Below are 22,323 nucleotides of genomic sequence, written 5' to 3' on the forward strand. Positions count from 1 at the left end.
CATACCAATATGAGTCAAATAAAAGACCTGGAAATAAAAAGTATTGAATATGATAGTAATTCTCCACAATGTGCAGATGAAAGAAGGAACTTACGGACAGCGATATAACAGATATATACTGTAGATACAGCTCTATAATGTATGGGGCTCCCAAAGATACACATTGCTAATTGGCATGTAACCTGGTATGGCCCGTGTTTGTATCAGCTCTGCAATTGTAACAATATTTCTCTCACAGCCAGACATATTCATTAAGTTATTACTTATATATTCATTTTTTTGCCACCCCCTGAAAGAGGAGTTCACTTCAATTGAGTGTATTTGAACAGAGAGAATCTCTTACCACTAGTGGTGTTGCTGCCGGGCTCAGTCTCTCACTCGTCATGGATTTATTAACCCACGCTGAGTGTTTCTTTTGCTAGTCTGGATATGTTTTAGAATTTCCACACTGAATGAGATTGCAGTTATAACGCTGTTAACAATTATCACATCTGATCAAGTCGCAATCTCAGTATGTCTAACACGACAGTCTGAGGAGGCACAAATTCACGCTCCCCTTCAAATGCTTCTCATACACTCACCACTTGCTTATGCAAAGCCAGTCACATTCATTTATACGCTCATATTGATACAAGCGAACAGAAAGACACGGGGGAGGAAGAAAAGGAAACATACTTAAGTGCAAAAGCTAATTTATCTCTTTCTCTACACCTACTTAATAAATAAAAAGTCATGAACAGCATTTTTATACCAGAATCAGTTCACAGAGGGGTTATCTTATCCTGTAGTAGGCATAAATAAGCTTTTTTTTCTCTCTGCCTCTCCGTTCCCTCCGACAGATACTACCTTTCTCTTCCACCCTGACATCCCATTTGTTGCAGCATACAGTTTTAATGATCTCTCCCCACATTGGGTCCCATCCAGACGATCAAATTTACCAGGAAATATATCAAAATGAAGAGGCAAAAAAAAACAACTCTCAAAATGAGGGGGGGGGGTTTTTGCGACTTCACACGCGCGCTCTCAGTGCAGCCATCCATGAAAATGCTGTTCAATATTTAATTACAAGCGATGGGAAAGTGACCAGTGAGACAAGTGAAACATTTTAGCTCATACAAGTGCAATAAGTGGTTGAACACAATTTTAATTCTTTATTTAATGTAATTGAATACATCTAAACAAACGATACACAAATATACTAAACATATATTAAACATGTACAAGTCACTTGTAGATTGCAAATTACAGCAAGACGTCTCACTCTGTTTTTCACTCTGTTTTTCACTCTGTTTTTCACTCTGTTTTTCACTCTAGGCATTGAAGGCCTTCATTCACATTATTTTCTCTGATATTTGCTTTTGTATTTTATATTTCATAACCACTTCAATTTGATAATAGACCTTGAACGGCACTGGGGTTTCTATCCTTTTTTAGGAAAGTGCAAATTATTCTGTTGATTGCGTGATATTGCTTTCTTTTGTCAGGGCTGCACCTGCATTTCAACTCACTGTCAAGTGAGTAATACGAGTTTTTATAGCAGAGAAGCATATTATGTAAGAGTCACCTGATTTCTTCTTCAGATCAGCAGTTTCAAAAACTTCTACATTAGTCTGTCCTTACAACTAAAGAGTATTTTTTTTTTTTTATTTAGTTTGCTGTAAATTCATTCGAACAAGCACATGTTTTATTGGGCAATGACAGTGCGATTGCATCAGAAAGGTGCTGCCACAGTTTCAATCTGCTCAACTCCCAGAGGTTCCTCAAGGGATCTTTTCTTTCTGAAGAGGTTTTTCATGAATATATTAAATATATCAGTATTTCGCAGTACACACATTCCCGAGCACTGATTGACCGCGTGTGTAAAACATTTTTAGTGTGACCTGTTCATTTCCGCAGTAGCTCAACACATAAAATGACATGAATTTGTGTCTGAAACTCCAGTTATGGTCCATAATGACTCTTACTTGTGGCATAATTTCAGCTATGAAGAGAGATAACGTCGCACTTCTCCCACAAAATGAGGATAAGTGAAGGGGGGGGGGGGGGGGGGGGCATAGGAACATATTCACAGCCGTCCACAATCACACACACGCATAATGATGCAAACAATCAGTGTCCATTCGGGTCTGCGCATTTCAGTTGTGCTTATTTCCTGCAAACAGATTTATGCTCCCGAGGTAAATTGAGGTCTAGATTAATTTAGCCCTGGTATATCAGGTTGACAGGACGTGATTGTGCATGCATAAATGTGTGTGTTTGTGTGGGTGTGCTGAATGTGAAGATGCATGTCTGTGCTTATTGGTTAGTAGGAATCATTTGAGGTGTTTTCATTTAAAGCATATATGGGTATCATAGGGTTTTTTTGTATTCTGCAAGAAAAGGGGGAAAGGATGCATCTGACATTTAAAAAAAGCCTGACACACACACACACACACACACACACACAGAGATTTGAGCAGCTATTCTTATTAGGACTTTGGGCGTCCATTAAAAGTCGATAGCCTCACCAAAGCATTATCCCTAACCTTCACCATGGCCAATTCATGCATAGACCTCACCATGACCTAAGCACAAGTCACATCTTACCACAAACGTTAACCAGGCCCTGAAAAATTAAGTTTTAGTAGTTTTGAGGTCTACTGGTCCTGACAATGCCAGTGTGTGTGCTGGAAAAGCCCAAACACTGGAATCCTAAAGATATCTCCTCCCTAGAGGTAATAAAAGAGATAAGAGCAGTAACAAATACAGGTATACACACAAACAAACACACACACACACACACACACACACACACACACACACACACACACACACACACACACACACACACACACACACACACACACACACACACACACACACAGCCGTCCCTCCCTGCCTTCTGAAGACATTGCATTTCAAGTTGCCTGAGATTTACTCTAACCTTAACCAGAACTACTACTTACCGAACCCCGATGCTTAACCTAAGCTCAACCTAAACCTATGTTTTTACCCTAAAAAGATTGATGAAGTACATTGGGGAGACTTACTTCCAATAAGATGTCCAAGGCCCCCTAATGTGACCACAACATGAGTAATACCCCCCCCCCCCCGTCACACACACATACACAAACAAATGCTTGTAAGCACTCATTTCTGCTTTGAAGCATGCATGCCTGTTCTTTCCTGTACATTCCTCTTTCTATATATTTATACTCTCTCTCTCTATATATATATTCCTATTTCATATATATATATATTTCACTGTTCAAAATAATTACCCTGACAGAAAGCGGGGAGGTGAGAAGAAAGGGTTAGGGAGTACAAAGGCGAGTGCACACAAAAATATACACAAGCTCACATGTACACACATATTAATGAGTATATGAACACATGCACAGCTCCTTTGTAACCGTGCATGAGCGCAAAGGTTGACAAATACACAGCATTCATTATTTCAATCTCCTCAACCAAGCAGCACTCAAAGGTAGGCCGCTCTGGGTGATTGGATCATTTCCTGGTCGTGACTTAAGCCTGCGAGGCAGATCGATCAACACACACACACACAAATACGATCAATGTATGTTAGTTACCTTTCTGTTGATTTAAGTATGGGAGATTTCTATCGTTCCTTCACCTTCCCTTACTCTTGACCCAGTGTGTGTGTGTGAACTTGTACAGCTTACTTTGTGAGGACCAGTTTGAGCCTACAACCTATGGATTGAGGACATTTTGGGAAAGTGAGGACATTTTGGCCGGTCCTCACTTTCTGACCCATCTTACATGGACTGTTTGGAGGTTAAGACCTGGTTTCAGGGTTGGGTTTAGAAATAGTTTTAGGGCAGGTTAAGGGTTAGAGTTAGGGTTAGGATTTAGTTGTAAGGGTTAAGGGTTAAGGTTAGGGTAAGGGGCTAGGGAATTATGCCAATGAGTGTCCTCAGTAAGATAGAAGTACAAACATTTGTGTGTGTGTGTGTGTGTGTGTGTGTGTGTGTGTGTGTGTGTGTGTGTGTGTGTGTGTGTGTGTGTGTGTGTGTGTGTGTGTGTGTGTGTGTGTGTGTGTGCAGTTTAAAGCATCATTGGTATAGTATGTGTGAACTGATGGCATGTACAGGGATTGTTTGGTAATAGCTGTGCTAAGGTGTTTGAGGGTGTGTGTGTGGTTGGATGGTGGGTGGTTGGTGTATGTGAGTATGTCTGTGAGGGCAGACAGGGGTCATTCCTCCTTTTCCCTGCATTGCTATCCTCCCTCTCTTTTTTCCCGCTCACCTCTGTTCCTGTGTGCAGGCATATTACTGAAGCAAATTGGGGCCAATAGACTCTGTCACTGCATGACCCAGGGCTCACCAAACAGAAAACGAACAAGCCAGAAAGAGAGGAAAAGGCAAATAGAGGGGGGGTACAAGGGGAAATAAAGGAAAGGAGAAAAAGAGTGAGTTAGAGGAGAGAAAACGGAAGGGGACAAAAAAAAAAGAGCGGGTAAGGAGAGGGAGAAAGAGAAGTGGATGGACGGACGGAAAGAAAGAAGCAGAGAAGGAGAGAAAGAAGTGACAACCTCAAATTAAATTCCCATCATGTCAGTGTAGAACAGAATTCAATAGTGTTTATTGGCAGCCCCTAGCCTGAGGGAAATTACATTCTGAAGCAGAGCATGGCATGGAGTCACACACACACACACACACACACACACACACACACACACACACACACACACACACTTGAACACACACACACACACGTATGTACACGCGCACAAAGCTATTGTACACAACACTGTACTTGTCCTCAGAACAGAAAAAGCCCTCTGGCTGATGTGAGCATGCAGACAAGGGACTTATCCACTGAGGTCCATGTGCCATTTGTGCAGTGTATGTGCATGTGTGTCTGTATGAGGGGCCTTCGGGGACATAATTCAGAATTAACCCTAACCCTAACCCGATACACATATGAAATCTATCTCATTCACATACTATATTGAAAACATCCCACATGACTAAAACACTGTCACACACACGTTCTACTGAAAAAGCTTTCACTCTAATAATAAAATGTGCTCATGTACACAGCTGAAATGCTACTTTATGGGCAAGAGGATTTCAGTTGAAACCACTTGGTTGGTTTGGTTTTCCAAACAGCCCTTTGAGACGATATATATTTATTTATATATATATATATGTGATATATTTGCAGCAGGATTATTTCCTCAGGACACACACAGCAACTTCAGCTAACATCATAAGGTTACTCCTCAATTTGACAAATGTGCAAATGTAGGCAATTTACAACTAAGACTACTCAAGCTGTAAAGTTTACCCAAATTATGGAAGCCATATTTGTTCGCAAGACGTTTTCAGTTGTGTTTGTAAAAGCGTTTCACTTATATGTGTAGGAGGTTTTTTTAGTGTAGTGTGAACTATTTTGGTTTCACATATATGTTGTGTGCATCATTCTAAAGTCCCTGATGGCCCCTCATATATCTGTCCATGTGCTATTTATGCTGATTTATATGTGTCATTTACAGCTGCTTTCAAATGTGAAAACTAAATGGCTTTATTAAAATGTCATCGCACCAACAAAGCAATAATAATAATGGCAACAATAAACCATTTTAAGCAATAAGCAGCCCTCATGTGCAGGAAAACAGTGCAATGAAATAGCCTATTTAGAAAAAAAGGTTTTCAACGTCATTTGTTACGGACAATAATCTGTTTTGTGCATTTGAGATGTTTTTCTGTCTGTCAGCCACAACTGCCTCTTCCTCTGTAGTCAGACTCGGACTATTTGCCACCATAGTACAAGCACAGGTTTCTATTATGGTGGTTGTGTTAAATGTGTCCCCAGGCTCAAATTGCTATGAGCACAGGTCGTCAGTGCCTTTGTCCAACCGGCAGCAGCCGCCGCCGCAGCAGCAGCAGCACAGGCAGTGTATTTTAATGGGAAGACGTTTTATGTTTTATGCAGAGCACATGTAGAGGCTATTACTGCTGATGTCTCTTGGATGCAGATTTGCTCTAAATGGCTAACAATCTGCCATTCTTTTGACAACCCTTCCCCCCCGCAAGTCTTCCTGCATGGTCTCTATCTCTGCCCCTCTCCCCCTTTATGTCTCTGTCTGTTTATGCATCAATCTCGACTCTCTCTCTCTCGTTTTTCTTCCCTGATCCCTCCAACACTCTCACCGGTCTCTTTCTCTCTCTCCTCAGGAGCGTGCAGAGGGGGCTTTGGGCTGCTCATTGGAGGATTTGAAGTCTCTTTTCTATTGTGAGCTGTGTGACAAGCAGTACCTCAGACACCAGGAGTTTGACAACCACATCAACTCCTACGACCATGCACACAAACAGGTACGCGTGCTTTGTAACGCACACGAACAGACACACAAGCAGTCTTTTTTTATTTTTTATGATCTCTTGCCTCTGAATTTGGATGTGTTAACGTTAAGTGTGTTGATGGAAATCGACATTACATTTCCATGTCAATCCACCCACTGGGTACAGTTTCCCGGCAGGTAAGAGAAGGAGTGTGACAACTGCATCATCTTGTACAAGCACACACACACACAGAGAGGTGAAAAACTTCAAGCAGTAACACACACACAAAAGAATTATACTTTTTATATTTTCATTTAAACAAATTAGAAAAGATGCAGTACAAAATCAAGCATGAAATTAGAGGAACTACATATAGACATACTGTAGTAAATATTGAACTTTTTGTTTCATTGTCATGGGGCCATTTGGGTCCCACAGCCCCCACTGCTGGATGTGTAAAAATAGTAATCAGTGCAAAACATCCCTTAAGAGCTATACTAATTTACTGAGAAACATATACAACACACTAATGCCTCTAATGTGATGTCAGGCACTGTTTTCTCTTTCTCGAGGTATCTGATGTCAGATGGAAGTGATGATGATGATGCTTCTATTGGTGATGAGAGTCTGTTTTGACAGTAGCACAAACAGAGATGATTGTAGTGTATGACTTCTCAGAATGGTAAAATCCTCAGGACATACACAATCTGTAGAGCGCCACCAGAGGCAGATTTGTTTTACCCGCTGTGACTTTGACCTCTCCGATCACTTTGCAGCTCAATTGCTTGAAGTTGTAAGTTGTCAGGAACATCAGCTGGTTCCACATCGAACGGCTTGGCAAATATATTCAGCTCATTTAGTTTACTCATCACGTTCCTGAAACCTCTTGCCAAATGCAGGAATGGGTTTCGCAAACTCACCAGCATATTCAAATGTCCTGTAGCGAAATGCAATGTAGAGAAGAGCTCAGTGTTTGCAAAGAATGCAATTGCAGAGAGTTTTAGTTCGTTGGGTTCTAGCAGCACCGCAGCAGGAACAAGACAATTCTCTTTCTGAAAGGGCAACACTTCTGAATAACACCGTCTCTGCCAGAATGCAGTCTTGTGAAAGCTTAGGACCCTGAAACTCAGCTGAAGGGCATTAACTTTATCCAAGTGAAACTCATCCACTTCAGCTGCATGTTTCCACCTGTAATGACACTGGAGATTGGCCTTTTTCACTTTTACACTGGCTTGTCTTTTACTTCAACAAAAAGAGCAGCACATAAAGAGTAATCAAAACAACCAGAATGAATCAAAAGAAATAAAATTATAATGCAAACAGTATTTAAGTATCACTTAATCTTCCAAATTAATTTATATATACAGTATATATATAATTCTTATTCAATTTTTTTCATTACTAAGAGCAGTTGATTTGTATGTATCTGGTACATGACTATATTAAAAGGAAATTCAAATTATTCTTTATTTGTTCTTCCTAAAAATAAATATTCTGTACCAAATAAAACATGGAGCTATTAGTCATAGCTCAAGTATGATTCTGTTCTTCTGGTTTGGACAGGATGAGGCCAATGGACCATTAGGAAAAGGCCCGGGAGCAGGTTTTCCCCCGTGTCTCACATCCATTTTCATACACAACCTCCTCTCTGGACTAACAAGCTGAAGGTTCTGCTGATAGCACATTCTCCTACAGCTATCTGTTGGCATGCCAAGACATACACTCGTACAAAACCATACAGACGTACACTTTACCCATGTGCACACTCAGTCCTCAAATGCAGGCAATCTCTCAACCAAGCCAAGCCGCTTCCCACTTCTGAACGCCCACACTGTGCAACATGAAATAAACATTAAGTAAGACTGTTCCTCCTCTGTCATTGTTCTTTGAAAATGAATTGAAGCAACTGCGGGCCAATGTTAATGCTTTGTTTTAGCCAGCGGCGGGCACATGAAACGAGCTGCATGAGGCACTGAGCTGACAGTAGCCACTGGCACAGTAGACACACACACACACACACACACACACACACACACACACACACACACACACACACACACACACACACACACACACACACACACACACACACACACACACACAGAGGCACACATGCACACACTGCCTACCAAGCAGACAACAGATGAAATTCTAGCTGAAGACAGCTTCCCTGCAGGAGTATTGGCTTTGGGGAACGGAAGCTGAATGCGTTTGCTCTGTCTCCTTTCCTCGTCATCGATTCGGGGATAAACATGTCTGAATAAAGGCTTTATCAGCATTTACAGCTGATTACAGAAATTGCTCATTACAAGAGAATCACACTCCCTTTTAAATAAAAGAGCAATCAACTCTGTGTCATTCATAGCTGCCTCAGCCTGAGCGCTCCTTAACACATCTAAAGGAATATTGATCGCGGCTTTGACAGACGGATTGAGCTTCACAGCACACAGCGAGACTGGCATGTTGGAGAGAAGGAGTAATATCGCTTCCCGCTGTTGGGGACATGACATCATCTTTGAAGACAAAAGCATCCGCTTTAAAGTGTGCAACTGAAATATCTCTGCCCTGTGTGCTCACTGAAAAACGGTTCTGTGTGCTATAGTTTTGTTTGGCTCTAAATATAGCCACAGGTTTGCCTGCAGTGGGACCTGTTTTTAAGAGAGAACAATAACCCGGCAGAGTGCAAATGCAAGAGGAAGGAGACGTATTCATCTTCATAAATTCCAACTATTATACACTGCTCTTGCTCTCAGTCATTGCCATGGACAGCTACATTAGTACGACTCTGATCTTTTCTTCCTCCACCCCTTTCCTGGCTCTGGCCGCAGCAGTTTATTATGTATGCCTCTCTGCTTGAACATGATTAATATTTCCCATCGAATGAGTTTGGCATCAAAGCCTCTCCAAGCTCCTCACCGCGCCCGAACAAATACACCCCGATTTCCCTACATGATCACACACATCTACAATGCAAAAGCTCTACACTTTAAGACGTGTACGTTTAAGGGATACAAACCCACAAGTGCTGCTCCATTGGCACATATTTAATGCTGTCTCCAGTGAGCTGACAGTGGGATGTTAAGCATCGAGTGATCATGTAAAAAGACACCCGCTTGTGTAAGACTCAGCTGAGATTAACCTGACGACTGTCAGCCCCTGCATAAGATCTGGGTGTGAATGAGAGTGAGCGTATAAATAAATCTGATGTCTGAGGGGCTAATCTGATGTGTGCATATGTGAGTGTGATACTGTATGGGTGGATAATAGCGTAACATAATCTAAAAGTGAGAGAGGTGTAATCCTGTTGCAACTTATACTACAGGATAAGTTCTCAAATATATAAAATAAACAACATTTCCTGAATTCATAAGCCATGGGTGGATTGCACACGGAGGTAGCTCAAATATACTGTGAAGCGAGAAGAGAATAAGACAGAAGATAGGTGGGATGGTGGTGCACAATACTGCCGCTAACTCCTGAGTCCTTCCTCAGCTTTCAGACTCATGCAGACACACAGACAAATAGCAACGCACCAACACACATACACACACACACACACACACACACACACAAACACACACACACGCACACACACCTGCCAAGCATGGATAAAGGAGGGATTAAAGTGTGTCAGAAAAGGAAACCAGAGAGAGAGGCATGAATCATTGTTTTCCTTAGAGGACTTGCACACCTATAGACACATGGTTCACACAAATACATGCACAAGCACACACACACACACACACACACACACACACAACATAGACACCAAACAGAGCTAATTGTTACTTTTTCTACACTTAAATGCAAGTGAAGACCTACCAATGTGCTGGAAGAAATCACTCTGTGTCAAGGTTCTTTTTTTTTGCATTTGTGTATGTCAGCTACACACACACACACACACACACACACACACACACACACACACACACACACACACACACACACACACACACACACAATAGTCCAGCATTTCTCCAGCTGAAATCTATAGCCTTTGTACGATTTTGCCAGCGATCAGCGGCCGTGCCTTGTGTTCGGTGATGTGTCCTTTCAGCATCAGCAAACCAAAGCCTTTGCTACTCTCCAGCTAAAAGGCAGATATCATTGGATCAGAGACTCTCTGGAGCTGTGATGATGGATTAAGGGTTAAGCATTTGAGAAATGTATGTGGCGTGCCACTGGAAGAAGGCCATGCAATTAGAAAAATGTCAGTCCAACAGCCTCGAAAAGAGCATCATCATCATTAAATCAATCATACGACTCATCTTAACTGTGTCGGTAATCTACTATTCAGCAGTTGGGTTGTATTTGCTCTCAAGCTGTGTGTTGGAGGAAAAATGCTTTCTCCTAGACTGAATGGACTTAATTGGACATGAGCGTTGGAGGAGAACATCTGCAAACGCTGCTGATTGATGTATCTGGTTTGAAAGACAGCTGCCTGCAGAGATGCTTCCTAAAACTAATCTCTCTCCTCTGCCCTTTGCCCCACTCTCACATCGCCCGTCTTCCTCTATATACCCCCTGCATACCACATACCCTTTCTGTCCCTCCCTCTATGCCCCCTTAATTTTCATTTCCTGCAGAGGCTGAAGGACCTCAAGCATCGGGAGTTTGCTCGCAACGTGGCCTCGAAATCATGGAAGGACCAGCGCAAACAGGAGAAGGCTCTCAGACGCCTGCACCAACTTGCACAGCTGCAACAGGAAACTCAGCGGTGAGTGGGAGGAGTGTGTATTTGTGTCTCTGTGAGTGTGTGTGTGTGTGTGTGTGTGTGTGTGTGTGTGTGTGTGTGTGTGTGTGTGTGTGTGTGTGTGTGTGTGTGTGTGTGTGTGTAATGAGACCAAGGGCAGGAGTCCAGAGGGGTTACAGTATGTCACATCCAGTCAACATTTCTTAGATTTGATGGATGCAGCCACAGAAGTGAAAGCACTCACTTGGCCTAGATCGGCCACAGGTGAAGTAAATATAACAAGACACGTTCTTGCTGACACCCTGCAGAGTAGAGGATGTGTAAGAGCGGTATGGAGGTTAAGAGAAAAAATGAATAGAAGAAAGAAGAAGTAAATAAAGTGAATTAAACAAGCTCGGAGATGAAACCGACCTAAAGCAGTCATTATCAACCTGAATGCTCCCATTACCTGCTCAATTTATTCCCCTGACTCTTTAACAGATGGATGACAGGATGACATGTAAATTATTAATTTGAATGAGAGCTTAGATAACAAGCCTTTGGTCTTGAAGACTTTGGTAAGAATAACCAAGCTCTTGTTTCTTTACGTTAGAAAACCATAATGCAAAGATGACTAACAATTAAAACAAAGCTTCTGTCCAACTTTTGCGTCACTTTTTATGGGAATAATTGTCTGTCAGAAATCATGTATATCAGAGTGATCTAAAGACAATACCCTGTTTTTTTTTCATGGTTAATGATAAGCACTGTTGCCTCACTGCGAGAATGTTCTGGTTTTGAAATAGTCCACATTAGGTTAATATGTGACTCAAAGTTGGCCCTGGGTGTGAATGGGAGCATGAATATGTCCTTGTCTCTATGTCAGCCCTGTGTTTGGCTAGTGACTTGTCCATGATTTACCTGGAATAACCTTGTGTGTCTCCCAACTCCCCCAACTCCCCTCCTACATCCCCTAACCACGGTGATAAGGGGAATAAATGAATAATTACAGAATATTCCTCAACTTAATGACTCAGAAATAGATCTGTGTGATTAGCCTTTATCGCCAACAGAAATCTGTGACTGTATAGGACTTTTGAAGGATAACAAATCCCCTGGAACAGATGGTTTATCTTCTAAGTTCTATAACTCGTTTTCTCAGCACTTGGCACCTTGTTTTAATGATGAGTTTAATGAGAGTATATTAGCCAATGCCTTACCTTTGAGTGTGACTCAAGGCTTCACAAAGAACTGGCACCCAATTTGCCTATTAAATACCGACCATAAACTCTTTCGGCCCTTATCCTTGCTAAATTAGGATTCATCAACCTGATTTTAAATTTGAAGTGCAACGTGGCATTCGGCAAGGAAAGACCTTGTCTTTTTTAACCTCTCACCCACTGGCAAGTGTGCATTGTTGCTTCTGTAACCACGCCCAAGAGTGATGTCACAAGGTCTTGGAGCATACCTGTACATCACTGCAATTAAACCATTAGAGGTCAGCAAAAACTAGATTTTAAGGGGTTTTAAATTTCCCGTTAATCAAACAGAACCAAGACAAAGTGAAGTGAACTGTAATTAAACTATAGTATATTTGTCTTGTCGCCTGTTGCAGAGTCCCGGGGAGGACTTACGGGCTGAGAAGTACAGTCAGGGCTGTGTGCCAGTCGCAAGATAGAGACGTGGACCAAAGACACCACAGCCCTGACCACAAACCTCAACCTTTCAACCACACCCAGAGACCCCGTCCTGCGCAATCCAGGACAGCTCGTCTCCAGGGAGAAGATCCATGCCGATCTCTGTGCCAAATACCGTTGGTTACTGCTCCAGCAGAGTCCCCACTAATCGCACATCCGGAATCCAACATAGACCCTCATGCAGTGAACCCGCCGCCCTGCCCAGGCTTGTATCCACAGCTGCCTCTCCCTGGGCGGGAGAGAGTGGGAGGCAGACTTGGGGTGTCCTTCTGCTTCTCACGCAGGGGACCCAGGCTGGAGCCTTCTGCGTCCGTCTTCTCGGACCTCGAGGAGGAGGAGCGAGAGAAGAGGGAGCAGATGAAAGAAAGGATAAAGGGAATAATGGAAGATATGGACAGGGAGATTGGCGCAGCAGAGGAGAGGAAGCACAGTAAGTCTGGCTCTAGCAGTGTTAGGCCAAGCGATATGGGGCTAATCCCTGGGGAGACTGTGGGAGAAGAGGAAGAGACAGAAAATACAGGCTTTGTGAAAGAACACTCTCCTGTTTCCACGGAATCACCTGATAACCAGAGCCACAATTCATTATCGTCACCATCAGAGACCCAGGTGACCACATGGGGCGGGGAGCTAGCAGGGTCACACATGGACACCGAGCACACAGACAGCGAGACAGAGCGAAAGCCAGGAACAGAGACGGGGAGGGAGGAGAGTCAGCACGTGTGTGTGCTGGGGAGAGATGGCTCCACTCCTGTAAGATGGCCTGTCACTTTACTGAAGTTCACCAAGTCCCAACCACACATTTCCTACAGCTGCAACCCACTCTGCCTGAGCCCCCCACGACCAGAGCCACTCACAGACGATCTGCAGGAGTCACAACAGAATCGGTTGTGTGCTCTCTCAGATGAATCAAACCCCCGTGTGTCAGTTATTCTCACATCAGACGCTCACTCCTGTTTACAAAGACAGACAAGACGTGAGCTGAGAGCAGCGGGACAGAAAATAGCTGAGGAGAATTTCAAGACGGAGCAACATATCGCTGCGGAGACGAAAGCACACCTGTTCCTAAGAAAACACCTTTCATCATCCGAAACAGGACGAGGAAGGGAAAGCTGCAGTCTAAGTATGGATACCTGTGAGAGGGCAGCCTCCCATCCATTTGACCCTGCCCATAGTGACAGCTCAGACACAAACTCCCAGAATCCTCCGGGAAGCAGATTAGGGGGTGCGAGAGGGATCGGGGAGAGAACCATCACAGCCCTGAGCTGTAAATTAGAGTCTGTCACCCATTCTGGCACACAGGGGATATGCATTAGCCCATCCAGGTGTGAGTGTGGGAGTGAGGCAACGTGCGAGTGTGCCAGCGCTGCGCAGCCGTTCGTGGGTGTCTCAGAAGTGTCACGCAAAAAGAGGAAAGCTAGCACAAAGAAATACAAGCTGGGAAAGAGGAAGAGGAGTGAAAAGGAAAAAGCTTCAAACAAGCGCCAATCACCGAGGTGCAAAGTGAGGAGTGTTGTCTCTACGGTCTCCACCGTCAGAGACAGGAGGGGAAAAGCTGGAGGGAGCTGGGGGAAGAAGAGGAGGCAAAGGGAGAGCGTGGAGACGAGGGTGAGGAGAGCAGGGAGCAGCTGTCTGCTGGGGAGATGTGAGGCTGAGCCAGTGTCTGTCTCTGTCAGGAAGAGGAGGCCTCACAGGAGCCACAGCATCGACTCCCAGCACTGCAGTACCTACTCCCATCTCAGCAGACACTCAGCAGACAGAGACACCGAGGGGGAGGGAAAGCGAGACGGAGTTGCTGTGACTTTTCCGTGGCGCTCTCACGTCTCCTTACACTCTTTCTCACCAGGATGTAACTCAAAGCTGTTTTGGGAAAGGGGTCACCATAGCAACCCCAGGAGTTTCATTGACTGCTGTTACCCTGACAACAGCTGTGGTAGCAGCCCGGCGAGAAAGAGAGAACCCCCCCACAAGGACAGGAAATTCATTCATGGCATGAGGAAGAGTTCGAGGCATCGTGAGGTCTGGGAGGAGAGGGGCCGGAACGTGGGAGGGTATTCAGGCTGCAGAGACAGAGGCCCGATGTCAGATACTGGGCAGTGGGAGTGGATGAGAGGAAACTGTCCTGGAGGTAGCGAGGAGGGAAGGTCAAGGACCGGGTTGAGATCAAGAAACAGGGCAGTAGAGAGGGATCAGGTGGTGAGGTTTAGCCCCAGTCCCAGCAGCTGGGCCAGGAGAAGCAGACATCTTAGCACCGAAGATGTAGATTGGGACAGATGCAGTGTGGACAGATGGACGTGGGGCAGCAGTGACAGCTGGGAAGACAGGGGGGCACACACATCCACATCCGGCTCCAGGGCGGCGGCAGACAGCAGAGACGGCCTGGGCTGCGTGTGGAGATGTACAGGCACCAGAAACTCAAGCTCCAGACACTTCTCCAGCCCTGAGTGGTGGACAAGCAGGCAGACGTACAGCCCCCAGAGTGTGATCAACACGCGGGCCAGCAGATGTTACAGCCCACGCTCCTGCAGCCCCTGCAGCAGCACCAGCATGTCTGAGCTGAGCTGGGAGTGGAGCAGGAGCAGCACCTGCTCAGGAAACACAGCGGACGGGCTGACAGTGAACTCCAGCAGGACGTCTTCAGGAGCTGCAGGAAACTCATCCGAAGCCCCTCAGGAGGCAAAGAAGCAGAGGAGCTCCACGTCCACTTCATTTGGCCTTACCTCCACGTCCCTCCCCCATTCCTCCCCCCTCAAATCCTCTCTTATTCCCACAGTTTCAGGCCTTAACGTGCACCTTTGTGAAACAATTGCTTCACAGCTAGAAGAGCCCAATTCACAGTCTGACCTTAGACCCTCAGCCCCTGTCACCACCAGCAGCTCAGGCACAACTCTTCCAGGACCATCCCCCAGTAAGTCTCTGCCACAGAAACAAACCAGGACGCTGCTTCTCCCTCTTATCGGTAAGCTACCTGCGATCCAGAGAAGGGCCAGGAGGAAAAAGTGGCTGCTGGAGAAGAGTCAGGACAAGGCGGGAGAGGAGGAGGAGGAAGCAAAGCGAATTGGAGCGGGTCCCGGAGCTGTCGTCGTCAGGCAGAATCATCCTGTTGACGTGGCTGAGTCAAACCCCAGCAGCACGCCAAATCTCTGTCCATCACAGATTAGGACCGATGACAAACAGACAGGTGGAGAGACAGCACAGCCAATCAGCTTTACCGCTGAGGAGATGGACAAATATCGCCTCCTGCAAGAGCAGGCGAGAGAGCACATGCAGAAAGTCCTGGAACGGACGCAGGAGAGTGCGGATACACACACGGAGACAAACTACACACACAGCGCACAGGCAGACGACCGTTTGACGTCAGAGGAACAATACACACTGGTACCCTTGCACAACCCCCCACAGCCTCAGACCCAGTCGATTCACACAGACACGATGCAAACACAAGCACAACACGGCCTCCAGATCAGCCTCCTGCTCCCACACGTGACCCCACAGGAGAACTTCACTCGGGCCATGGCTCTCAGACTCCCCAGCCTCCCCCCTCTCCCAGCATCCCCCCCCCTCTCCAGCCTCCATCACATCATTTTACAGCACGCAGCCCTATCCTTGCCCCCCTCCTCCTCCTCCTCGCCCGCCTCATCCCCTTCTCCTGCCATGCACCCTCACCCGCTTCCGCCGATTCACCACTCCCTCCCCCATCAGCTTCACCTCTCCCCCTTCTCCATCTCCTCCCTGTTTCCCTCCATCCTCCTGTCCCATCACCCCATCCCTCTCCTCCCTCAGTCGGCCGCCTTCCACGCGACCCCGCTCTCTCAGCTCTCCCCAGTAGCTCTGCAGCCCTTGAACCCTCAGCCTTTCATGGACAGAGTGTGGCCGGTGAGGTTTCAACAGAAGGCGTTATGATTTTTCACAGAGTGGCTGCCATGTTTATTTCTCCTCCTCGGCAACACAGACTTGGCGAGAGAAAGAGAGAGAGAGAGAGAGAGAGAAGGCCATTTAAGTTCGGACAAAAGCCAGCTTTTTGAAACCGGGATATGTCAGTGCTTGTATCAACTCCAGCTCTTACTCACATATACGCTCAAATATTGACGGTTTTCAAATGAAAATGTGTTTCTCCATTTAGCCTCTGCTGTGTTGTAGCAGCCAGCGAGAATACAGACTTTGATCCTTTGCTTTTTTCAAACATTTCTCATTCGGGCCCAGAATAAAGGGAAAGGTGCACCTGCTATTCTAAGACAAGCCGGGCTCGTGTCATCCTCTCTCTTTCCTTCTGAACCTCAGACGGACCGGCTGCCTTTTGAAGTATCACTCAGGCAGGGAAAGTGTGGGGGCAAGAGAAAGTGGTTATACTCTCAACCTTATCTCCATTTCATACAGGTTATCTGAGTTTGAGTGTGACTTTCAACCAACATAAACAACATTCCAGCGAGCGAGGCGGGCACAGTACAGTCGTTTTAACCTTGGTGTATATTGTATTTGTGTGTTAGATAGAGGTAATAACGGATTGAAACACACACACACACACACACGCACCATTAAGAACAGCTCATTTCCATATCTCACACATGTAAAGACCTGTTTCGTCTCTATAGTGTAAATATTCTGACAGTGAGTAATGACCTTAGATTCACAGGAAACAATAATATAAAGGGTGAATTTAACCTCTAGCGGTAGTTCAATGGTTATTACACACTCTGTGGCGTCAGTGATACAAACACTTCAGCAACTTGTCATATTCATGCGTGACATGTGTCTGTTTTCACGCAGCATTTAATGAATCAGTTGTTGAGACAGTGTTGAATGGAACTGGTCTGTTGCATTAAACCTTGGTTGAAAACAAATGGGCTTTAAGGCGTTTCTGTTATTCTGTGTGATTTGTGGCGATTGTGCAACATGTTGCAACAAAATCCGCATGAAGAATTAATACTCTGCGGTTTACCACTGCTCAAAGCAGAGGCACAGAATTCCCTGGAGTCCTTTATAAGATCGTAGAGCGGTGGATCCAAGCCTTTCGCTCCTATGATCCCCAGATATGACGCAATGTCCATGTGTGACCCTTCGTCAAAAGATGCACGTCTATGAATTTAGAGCATTGCCGCCGCAGAGGGATCGGGCTGTTTGATTGGAAGATTTAGAAGCCAAAGGAGGTGTGGTTCACAATTAAAAAAAAAGCAATGAACAGAAAATAATAATAATTGTAATTTTGTGTAATTAAAATTTGTTTGTCCTACAGTGGTAATCATTTTTGTGTCTCCTGATCCCCAGGTTGAAAACCACTATCCTAGTGGGTTTGAAGAAGAAAACGTTTGTTGAGATTTGATATGTTTATCTACCAAACAATATATTTAATAAAAATGTGTGCAAAGTAATCTTAAAATGTTATTAAACATGTCTAAAGTACAGAAGAATCATTAGTTGGATTTACATTCTGCCCTTTAAAAAGTACCACATTTTGTTTGAACAATTATGCTGCAAGTGTTTTATCCAATAAAGCAAAAATATCCTTGACCACATTTCATTATAATGTCCACTTTGAACTTGGTTCACTGTTTCTGGAGATGCCCAAAGCAACAAATCAATAGAATATCCTCTCAGTTTGAAGCTCATGTTGTGCTCGGGACGAACAAACACAATTTGCATTGTTACTGACACAAGTTTCTTTCTTGCACTTCTTGTCATGGGTTATGGTGGCTGGTAACTGCTGTCATGCACCCATGCGTGGTGATTGGTGAAAAGTGTGGATGAAGCCCGTGCTTGCCAAACAGTTGATGACTGCAGCGGCCGGCGCTCTGGGAGCAGGGCGCAGAAGAGAGGCTCAGCATTGCGACATCCAGATGGTCTATGGACTAGGACTACCCAGAGTGCTTTGAGAGATGGGATTGATTCGCCCTCTGCGATATCAGCCAACACACTCAGGGTGTGTGCCGGGGGATGACATAAAAAGTAGACACAAAAAACCACACACAAAAACGTGCACTCCCAGTCCTGAGGTGTTGGCTAGAAATGTAAGTCAACTCCTGCTGAAATTCAGTAATTGGAGCACAATTCTTCTTTCTCCTCCTCGTGACCCCTGCGCGTGTGTGAGTGTGTATGTTTGCGTGCATGTGTGTGTGTGTTTGTGTATGAATGTGTGAGTTTATGAGATACACAGACAGAGAATCCCTATCTGTCTCCACAGGACAGGAGATCAAACAGACTGCGTGAAATATAGAGCAGCAATAATTAGCAGCTGTTACAGCATCAAACCTTTCTGTCGCTACCTCTCGCTCTCGCTCTCTCTCTCCAACTCAAACACACACGTGAGTGCACACACACACACGCGCGTGCACACCCCACTACTCAAATGTGCTGCAGCATCTCAGCCTTCCTGTCCCGATAATCAGGGAGGAAATGCGAAATCCTTTCTTCTCTCTAGTTCATGTGCATTAATATCACTCACCTATCTAAAAGGGAAGATGAAAACATTACACAAACAAAAAGCTTAAAAGCAACAGAATGTGACCAACAATGCAAAAACGTTATTTTAAAAAATGTGTTCATCAATATGGACACCAATTTATGATACAGAAAAATGTTGTCTCTCACACCCACACAGACACACAAACTGTTACACACAGCGTTCATGTGGAAATTAGTAAACACAATATCACAACTTTTTGTCAGTGACTGATTAAATCATTACCTAAGACCCGAGATTCGCCCCCCGGTGTGTTCACGTGTTGCTGGTGTGTGCGTGCGTGCCTGCCTGTGTGCCTGTGTGTGTGTGTATTTGTGTGCGCACGCGGGAGTGTGAGTTTGATTTATGATGGAGAAGAAGTGGTTTCCTCAGTCAATCGCTCCTGTGAATTAATGAGGTATAAGAACTAAAGCTGGCACTCAGTCACACACGCAAACACGGGGAGCTCGCTGCTGGGGCTGGATCACTTCTATTGGCACCGCATGTGATTGTGAGATTGTGGGTATCGTTTGCATTGATCAGAACAAAGACCCTCATGGTGACTGACGGGATCCATTGACCTAAACTGTAATGCTGTGCAAATGAGACACGTCACATCTCTTGCTCTTTCCCTTCTGTTTTATGTGGCGTTGCCTCCCACCCCTGTCTCTTTGATTCAACCAGGTCAGTGTGGCTGCGTTCAGCTCCCCCAGCTGTTCTCTGACTGAACAGGAAACCATCACACTTTGTTCCCTGCCCCCCCCCTCATTCAGTGCATGCATGTTTGAATGCTGTTTGTACTATAAGGTGCAGACCCTTTCAACATAATGTGCTCTGCAGTATTATTATTTTTACACAAAGAAACCCCATCCTATACCTTTTCTCTGGCGGTCACATTCATTAAAAGTTTTCTGTAGTGGTGTAACATACAGTACTAGGCTGTTCCAATCCAATTTACATATTTCTCCTGAATTTCCACAGCTCACAGAAAAGGATGGTCTACTATTCTAACTATTCTACAGAGACACTAAATGAGATTCAAAAGTTAGGCGTGAAAATAAAGTTGAAAAGAGTGGAGCTGCTCGCGATCAGAACGTATTAAATACTGAGTAGACGTTTCCGTCAGTTGAAAAGTCAGGTGTCCGGTAAGTCACAACATTAAATCATACTGTATTCCACAATTTGGTGGATTTAAGGATGATGCATTACTTTGTTAACTTTTGAACCAGCATCAAGGAGCAGTTCAAAGAGTAATCTGTCACCACTGATGCGTCAGGAGACACCGCTGTCGCTGCCGGTGTGATATATGGAAAGCTAAGTAGCTCCAGGCTGTTTAGAGCTTTTACATCAAAAAGATATATCACTGTTTATAATTCAGAAACAGAAGAGGCACTTCTATCTAATGCAAAAACTGCCTATTTTTTACTTTTTGTTTCATTCTATTCGCTGACTTTATGCCTGGTGCTTTTGTTGAGGAAACCTGTTTGTGTAGGACGTGTATAAAAATGATTTCAAAATAAGAGTGTAGAATTAAATTCTACGATGGATTTAAAGAGGTTGTGGGCTCGGTCATACTCTTAAACTTGGCACCGTCGCCCAAGGACATGACACTGCCAGCACATTACTGACACTCATTTGCACACACGTGCACACACACAGGTGTAATAGGGTATAATTTAGGGGGCTGTAATAGTGAGATGTGATGCTCGGCTGTACGACAGCATGGCTAATTCCCCGGTTACGTTATCTCTGAGGGACAGATGTTCCCACCAAAGATTACTATGCACGCACACACAAAACAAAAGCAGCACACACACACACACAAACACACACTAACTGCATGTGTGCAGAGACGCATGAGCACATTCGAGTCTCAGACAATAGCGACATTGAGATAGTCTAAAATAGCCTTATTGACCAAAAACAACAGATCAATGATGAGGACTTTTCTGAGGGTCGTTTAAAAGAGCTTCTTGTAATGAGCTTCTGCAGAACACATTAACGAGGAAAAACAGCAGCTCTCATGCAAAATGTTCCTCAGCAAATATTTCATTTAAAACAATCAAATCTGACACACGATGGATGCTGACCTGCCACATTGATTGATGACTTTCCAATAGGACCACTCTAAGACAGACCACATCACCTTTTAATGATCATATTAAGGCCCGCAAAGCTGAGAGCATTAACCCTTCGTGCCAATCCATCTGCCGCCGAGCCATTCCCAGGTCAGCCACACTGCATCCATTACTGCAGCAGATCCATCCCAAACAGGAAACGGTTTCACAGGATAAAGGTCACTTCAATCATGGCTTGTCACTGCGATGGTCAAGAAAAACTGTGGGTAAGATAACCATCGCTCCCATTATGTGATTAATTGACTGCACAGCGTAAAGAATGTGACACATGAGCCACATGCTTCAAGTCAGAGGAGCCGATTTTGTCCTTGTTCGTCTTTGTCCTGCTTTTCCGAAATTTTCTGTCACCTTCCAGCGTCCTCGCTTTCCAGCGTCCTCGCTTAGCATCACATACCCATCAAACCTCTCCTCTATCCGCACTCAAAAACACCCCATCAGTTGCTTTGAGTGGTTGAAAGAATTCCGCCTACACCTTGAAGCAAATTTAAGTGGACTTCAAGAGGACCAGCATAATTTCGAGAGGAACAATTTACTCAACAAAAAAACAAAAAACATGTGAATGTGTGTGTAACGAGAGGAACTGCCTCTCAAACTCCTTCCCTGATCTCCCTCCCTCTGTTTCCGTTTAACTGGTTTCAGCTTTAAATCTCCAGATTCTGATAATTTCCCCCTTAATCCCTTCAGAGGAGCATCGCGCTTAACTCTCTAATTAAGTCAATGAGACACACATACACCAACACAGGATAAACAAGCACACACACACACACAGCTTGTAGCATTCATTTATCTGATGCACGGACAATTGATGGTTTCTGTGTTAATCTGTGTGTGTGTGTGTTTGTGTGTGACTATGTTTCAATGATTAAGTCCCAATCAGGATGTTGTTATGACGACACGTGCATTTTTTAAGCTGTTAATCCAGGATTATTCTCCCCTTTGCTCATCTCATTACCGTTGATTATTAAAAAAACACATACTGACACACTGGCACACACACACACACACATACTAATTATGGGTAATGTTTCCCTGGAGACTGAACACATGCTGCTAGGGTCTCCGAAGATAGCTTGACACACAGGTAAAAGAAGACAAG

The 22,323-nt window shown here is 44.6% G+C and overlaps 1 protein-coding gene across 1 annotated transcript in view; it reads left to right on the forward strand.

The window, feature by feature from the left end:
- The window catches only part of LOC117777505 (G patch domain-containing protein 8), a 34,704-nt gene extending 17,192 nt beyond the window's left edge, over nt 1-17,512 (forward strand). The window contains exons 2-4 of the mRNA XM_034612335.1: nt 6,183-6,320; nt 10,874-11,004; nt 12,575-17,512. Of these exons, the coding sequence (XP_034468226.1) occupies nt 6,183-6,320; nt 10,874-11,004; nt 12,575-16,556 (4,251 nt within the window). The 3' untranslated portion in view covers nt 16,557-17,512. The remainder of the gene's footprint in view (nt 1-6,182; nt 6,321-10,873; nt 11,005-12,574) is intronic.
- Nucleotides 17,513-22,323: the final 4,811 nt, after the last annotated feature.

This window comes from Hippoglossus hippoglossus, chromosome 16, assembly GCF_009819705.1.
Source record: "Hippoglossus hippoglossus isolate fHipHip1 chromosome 16, fHipHip1.pri, whole genome shotgun sequence".
Lineage (NCBI taxonomy): Eukaryota > Metazoa > Chordata > Actinopteri > Pleuronectiformes > Pleuronectidae > Hippoglossus > Hippoglossus hippoglossus.